The sequence below is a fragment of the Corythoichthys intestinalis genome, chromosome 4, assembly GCF_030265065.1.
Source record: "Corythoichthys intestinalis isolate RoL2023-P3 chromosome 4, ASM3026506v1, whole genome shotgun sequence".
Lineage (NCBI taxonomy): Eukaryota > Metazoa > Chordata > Actinopteri > Syngnathiformes > Syngnathidae > Corythoichthys > Corythoichthys intestinalis.
Window position 1 is genome coordinate 11,296,128 of NC_080398.1, and position 7,173 is coordinate 11,303,300.

Below are 7,173 nucleotides of genomic sequence, written 5' to 3' on the forward strand. Positions count from 1 at the left end.
AATGAAATAAATAGTGTCTGTAAATAAGTAATGGATTTCTACCTCATAACTATCGCGTAATTGCATTTTTTTGTTACTGTCGCATTTTTCTCGATATTTAGATGATAAATAATCGATCCAAAAAAAAAAAAGTTTAAAAGGGTAAATATATGAAAAAGAAAATCTTTACCACTCCTTGATGTCTGCGATTTCTGCATCGCGACCCTTGTTATATTAAATGGTAAATGGTGTTATACTTAAATAGCGCTTTTCCACCTTTCAAGGCGCTCAAAGCGCTTTACACCATGTTTCACCCATAAAATCACCCCAAAATCTGGCTGTGGCCATTCACAACTTTGTCTTGACACTCGCTGGTACATGCTACATGGAGTTTTTGGATCTAAACAACGTAAGCATGCGATAATATCTCGTTAAAATCATGGCGTCTTTAATTATGCTCTCATGCTCTCACCTCGAGTTAGGGGTTAATTTTTTTTGTTTGTTTGTTGTTGTTTTTTTTTAATGCCCTCCTGTTCAAAAATTTTCTCCCCCCTAGAAAATTGAGATTTTAAGCTTTCCAATGATGTATCACACATGCATACAGGACAATTTTGAAATTTGGCCAGAGCGGAACTTCGTCACCTGAGTGTTTTCCACCATATATAGATAGTATCCAGAGGCTATACGCTAAGCGCAAAGAGGGAGGCCGAGGGTTGGTGAGGAAGTCCTACCGATGGTTAGAGAGGACTGGACTGAAAGACGGCCCAGAGGCACTCATCATGAAAGCACAGGAGCAGGCCTTGACCACAATAATAGAGGCCCAGATATACCACAGCAGGCAGGAAACAGTCCAGCACATTACAGCAGGGTGCAAGATACTGGCAGAATAAGAAAACACGGAACGCCATAACCAAGTAGCTGGTATAGTGTACAGAAACATATATGCAGAGTATGGACTGGAGACCCCTAGATTGTTATGAGGAACACCTCACAAGATGGTGGAAAATGAGAGGGCTAAGATCCTGTGGAACTTCTAGGTACAGACTTGCAGACTGTTAAGATGGTTGTGGCCAACCAACTGGACGTCATGATCCCAACGATGGCAATATCAGGAAAAAGGAACACGAGAAATTAGAGAAATACCGAGGGCTCAAGGAAGAGCTGGAGAGACCATGGAATGTGAAAGCAACAGTGGTTCCCGTGGTCATAGGAGCACTGGGGGCCGTGTCCCCCGGACTGGAGAAGTGACTCTAGCAGATACCTGGAAGAACATCTCCATCCAGAAGAGCGCAGTCCTAGGAACAGCAAAGATACTCAAGCTCCCAGGCCTCTGGTAGAGGACCCGCGCTTGGGATGAACAGCCACTCACCCTACCAGGGCAGATGGGGGCGAGGGTGAGGAAAGAGTTTTATAAGATACAGTATTTAATTGAAACAATGTTTGAATTCATCCCAAAATTAAGCCTAGTCCAAAGATTGTGATAGGCTAAGCCAGGGGTGCTCAAGTCCAGTCCTCGAGAGCCCCTATCCAGCTTGTTTTCCATTTCTCCCTCCTCCAACACACCTGACTCAAATAATCAGGATCATTATCAGGGTCCTGCAGAGCTTGCTGATGAGCTGATCATTTGATTGAGGTGTGTTCAAGGAGGGAGACATGGAAAACAAGCTGAATATGGGGTCTCGAGGACCATACTTGGGCACCCCTGGGCGAAGCAATCATGAAATTTGAATGAAATGGTGATTGGCTCTGAAAATAAACAAAAAGCTTGGACCTGTGATTCCACACATCAAATATTGTTTGAAAACAGCACATATAAAAGTATCAGTCTTTTACATTTCATACAAGAATCTATAAATTTTGCCGTTTGGTAGAGTGGGCTTACATTTTAGCACTTTTCTACCTTCAGGGCACTCAAATCACTTTGAGACGCATTTCCTAATTCACCTACTAATGATACACTATCAGGCACAATGTGGTAAATTATCTTGCTCAAGGACACTTCGACATAGACACCAGGGTGTGGGAACCTCTAGGTTGGGGGACGAATATTCCACAACTAAGTGGTGCTCCCCCACCGGTTGACTAGTATTTTATAGCTCTAAAAAGAAATTAGCCCGAGGGACCGCATTGTGAGCAGGCTGACGAAATTTCGAAACCAAATGGCCTTGTCTTAGTACTGCCAAAACTAGCACAATTCTGTGTCCGCCTCCACTCGTGCTTGAAAAAAACAACACAAAAGTCTGTCGAACATCTGCAAAACATTTGTGCGGTGATATAAGGGGTCTTGGTCAAAACGCAGAACGCCCAACAGTGTGGGTCAAACAGACACGCTAAGCCGTAGGAGTTATACATTTCCAAAGTGTTATCATGAAACGAATGCAAAGTATTTGCCTGGTGTTGTGCCTTCTGCTGCTTAGCCAATGCACATGCCAGCAGACATCAGAAAAGAAGAGAAGCACAAAGAAAGGTAAGGTCAGTCTTAACATTTGACCTTGGGGTGTGATGCTAACTGTTGGTCAATGTTTTTTTACATTATGGCAGAATCAACAAATGCTGCAATTGAGGAACTAAAGAAACAAATTGAAGACATTGTTTATGACTTGAACTTGTTGAAAGAGCAACAATCTCTGCAATCAAGTAAGTTTGTTTCAGAATTACTAACTGACTCTATGCACAAAGTATTATTATAGGCTACATACTGTATGACTGCTGATCTGTGGAAAGTTACAGGCCATAATCTACTGTAAAGCAGGGGTGTCCAACTCATTTTTGTTGTGATGCACATCATATACTTTAGTAAGGGTCTCATTCGAAAGGCCATTATGTCTGCCAACTAGGGCTGCCAAGCTAAATTAACTAATTGGCAACTCTTCTGATAGTTGGCAAATCGTTTAGCGGCAATGTTGTCCCCAACATGGTCTAATTCCTCTTTTTTGAGCCTCTTAATAGCAAATATTCTTTCTTTTATTATTATTAAAAAGGGGGAAACTCAGGCCCGGATCTAGGTTTACCCACCAGAGTGGGCACTAAGAAATCTTGAGGGGGCACCCCCAATGCAGTTTTTTTTTTACCCTCTGCATTTCTCCGGGCTTGGGACCGGCACAAGTAGGACACTGGCTTGTGTCCCATTGAGGCTGCTTTAGTTTTTGGGGTGTTTATTTATTTATTTATTTCTTTTATCTATCTACTTATTCTCGCAGTCGGCGTGATTTCACGATGACGTCATCTCGCATAGCAATGTGTCGCCATTTTGAGATGGGGGCACGCACAGGTAAACATCCGTAGACAAACGTCTGAAATTCATATATTTCAGCTGTGCTTTGCGTCTTTTTTTCATAAAAACATCTTAAACATGACTTATTATTATCCGGAGTCACTACCGACAAACGCGAGGAGGCGATACAACTTAAAATTAGCGTGTATTGGCCTGCAAATCTGCCCATACAAAGTCGCAGCTGATAGCTGCATAAACAATCCAAAGGAATTGCCTGCAGTGGAGTCGGAAACATCTACAACTACCTCATAAAGTCACCCAGTAAGTTGACCTTGATCAATTACGTGGAATATGTACTGTGTGGAACTAAGAAAACTGGTAATATTTACGGAGTGATTATTTCTGCCGTAACCAGTAATTCGCCTCCAAGCGTTATTTAGCCATGAACACGTCACGGCAAAATAACCAATTCCCACCAGGGCAATAATATACCGATTGACCGATCAGAGCAGTTCACGGCAAAAGAAAAATAACACTTTGCGAATTGTCGGTTACGGTAATAATAACAACCACTGCCGAGTCTATTGAATCCTAGCAGCTAATTGGGGCAAAAAAAACAATTAAAGTTTACTCACCAGTAATAAAATGTCGGCTGCAAACATAAATGTGCCTGGTCCACGGAACCGTCTTCTTTTACTGTTCCTCGATTGATTGCTTTCAGCCAATTGCTTGTCCTTTTCTTCTCAACATAATATAAATAGGAGCATCTGTTAATCCAAAACATACCAGTTCTAATCTTTGTTTGTCAATAGGAATGAATACTTCTAAATTCAAAGCATAATACATCATGCACAGTCTAATCTTTTCTGTCAATCCGTAATCCAACGTCAGTGTGTCTGCGTGGAACGAAGGTCCTGGGCAAGTGTTTCCTCGCCGATCCGGTCAAGAAGAATTTCCACGCAGCCAGTGACGACTGCGTGGCCAAGGGGGGAAGCCTGAGCACGCCTGTGTCAGGGGATGAAAACGACCAGTTGTTCATTTACGTGCGGCAGAGCATCGGCCCAGAGGAGCCCATCTGGCTGGGCGTCAACGACATGGTGACCGAAGGCCTGTGGTTGGACCAGTCGGGGTCCAATTTACGCTTCAAGAACTGGGAGACAGAGATCACCACACAGCCGGACGGCGGGCGTATCCAGAACTGTGGTGTCTTGTCTATGACAGCCAACGGGAAATGGTTTGACGAAAGCTGTCGGGCTGAAAAGGCTTCTGTGTGTGAGTTTAACATCGTCTGACTTTAAAATTACTTCCAGGATGTTGCCATGTAGACCATTACTGTACCAGGTTTGTTTTTCAGTAACATTTTATCAGCAAGCAGAAAAACAATGTTGCCTCCTTTCGTGATTTGTTGACAAGGAATAATGTATGTATGAATAAATAATTATATATAGTATATATACAGTGGTATGAAAAAGTATCTGAACCTTTTGGAATTTCTCACATTTCTGCAAAAAATCACCAAATGTGATCTGATCCTTGTCAAAACCACACAGATGTAAATACAGCGCTTTAAATAAAACCACCCAAGGTTTTCATATTTTAATGAAGATAGCATGCAAACAATGACAGAAGGGAAATATGAGTAAGTGAACCTTCTGCCTAAGGAGATTTAAAGAGCAATTGAAACCAATTTTTACCAAACTATTTAAGTCATGTGTGTGCCCAATCAATGATGAGTGGTTTAAAGCTGCCCTAACCACTATAAAGTATACGACTGGTAAGTATTGTCTTGATGAGAAGCATTGTCTGATGTGAATCATGGCTCGGTCAAAAGAACTGTCTGAAGACCTGTGATCAAGGATTGTTGATTTGTATAAAGCTGGGAAAGGATACAAAACCATCTCTAAAAGTCTGGATGTTCATCAATCAAAAGTCAGAGAAGTTGTCTACAAATGGAGAGAGTTTGGCACTGTTGCTTCTCTCGCAAAGAGTGGCCGTCCACCAAAGATGACGCCAAGAGTTCAGCGCATAATACTCAGATAAAAAAGAACCCTACAGTGTCTGCTAAAGACTTACAGAAATCACTGGCACAGTCCAATATCTCTTATGATTTAACCCTATATTGCCAAATGTATCACATTTGATACACCTAAAATTTCATGATTTTGAGACTAATTCAGAATTTTGACATTTCTTTTTGAAAAAAAAGATGGATGCAAGTCAACACATGCATCTGCAGGTTCCATGAGAAAAAAAAAAACAGGATTTAGCAAGGTTATAGATATCTGAGCGCTTATTACACATATTCATTTTGACTTTTCGTTTTACAAATTTGAAAAAAGAAAAGGTTTCATTAGGACCTTATTTTTCAAATGTTGGGATTGTCTGATAATTGGTTCATATTGCTGGCATTAAAGGGTTAAACAAACTCATTCACTCACTAGAAGGGTCTAAACTACATGTAAAACTATGGCCAAGAATGGTATTCATGGAAGGACTCCATGGAGGAAGCCACTGCTGTGATTTGGGGCTGTTTGCTACCTCAGGGCCTGGACAACTTGCAATCATTAATGGAAGAATGAATTCAAAAGTTTATCAGTATGTTTTGCGGGAAAACCTGAGGCCGGCTGTCAGACAGTTGAAGTTAAAAAGAGGACGGATGTTGCAACAAGACAATGATCCAAAACACAGAAGTAAATCAACTTCAGAGCGGTTTCAGAAGAACAAAATACACGTTCTGGAGTGGCCAAGTCAAAGTTCAGACTTGAACCCCATTGAGATGCTGGGGCATGACCTAAACACAGCGATTCATGCCAGACATCCCAGGAATCTGCTTGAACTACAGCAGTTTTGTACAGAAGAATGGGCCAAGATTAGTCATACGATTAGACTGATTTGCAGCTGCAGGAAGTGTCTGGTTGAAGTTATTGCTGCCAAAGGAAGGGCCAGAAAATATTAAATGTGATGGTTCACTTACTTATCCCCCCCCCCCCCCCCCCTTCTGTCATAGTTTGCATACTATCCTCATTAAAATATGAAAACCTATAAATGTTTGGGTGGTTTTAGTTTAAACAGACAGTTTTGTCATCTGTGTGATTTTGACCAAGATCAAATCACATTTGATGATGATTTTATGCTGAAATGTGAGAAATTCCAAAAGGTTCAGATACTTTTTCATACCACTGTATGTATATATAATGTAATGTATGGACCCTGAATTTTTTTCTATAACCAGCCTAAACACATTTACAGTATTTTCCTGCAAATGCTCCTCCATGGCATTTCTGTGCAAAACTGAGCAGAACAAATAAAGCGTTTGCTCTCCAGAGCAGAGTGAGTCATCTCCTGAAAGATGAGTATGAGGTCAACAAGCTCTTATTCATGATTTTAACCCAACTTTTGGCCAAGGTCTGTCAGCTCAGAGGTTAAACATTCAAGGAGGAAGGGATATAAGAAAAAGAAGAAGAGAAATCAGTAAGAGGTCAGATCATATTTACTCTTGTTCACATTCCTCTACAGACTACCTCGTAGACGGAAGTTTCAAACAAAATATTCCTGTAGAGCAGGTAAGCAGGGGAAGTTGAGGTCAGGTTTGAGCGAAGACCTTCACTTAAACTCTGCTGGGGGCGACATTTGCTGTGATACATCACAGAGTCAAGATTCTGAGCCATCTGAGCAGAAGACGTGCGAAGGGGTATTGCGCAAATGCTTCCACCCTCCAAATAAAATGATCTCATAATAGTTTCTTCACTCAGAAGAGGGGTTTTTTATTATGACTTTCAACTTTTCTTTTTGGATTCAAAGACCGTCACTATAGCAGTGTTTATTTAAATATTTTCACAAATTAGTGAACTTAAATTTAAATTCAAATCAATATTTTTAATATGGAAATGACTAGAGGTGCAACATTTAATCAACAGCTCATCAGTTATTAAATCTATTATTACACTGGATTAACGAATTTCTTTTTCTGTTGCATTTGT

General features: G+C 40.9%; 1 protein-coding gene across 1 annotated transcript; it reads left to right on the forward strand.

The window, feature by feature from the left end:
• The first annotated feature begins 1,795 nt into the window (after positions 1-1,795).
• On the forward strand, positions 1,796-6,703 carry clec3ba (C-type lectin domain family 3, member Ba). The gene is made up of 3 exons (XM_057834966.1): positions 1,796-2,446; positions 2,521-2,616; positions 4,085-6,703. Exons 1-3 carry the CDS (start codon positions 2,347-2,349, stop codon positions 4,483-4,485), a joined length of 597 nt encoding a protein of 198 aa, XP_057690949.1. The 5' UTR covers positions 1,796-2,346; the 3' UTR covers positions 4,486-6,703.
• The last annotated feature ends 470 nt before the right edge of the window (positions 6,704-7,173 follow it).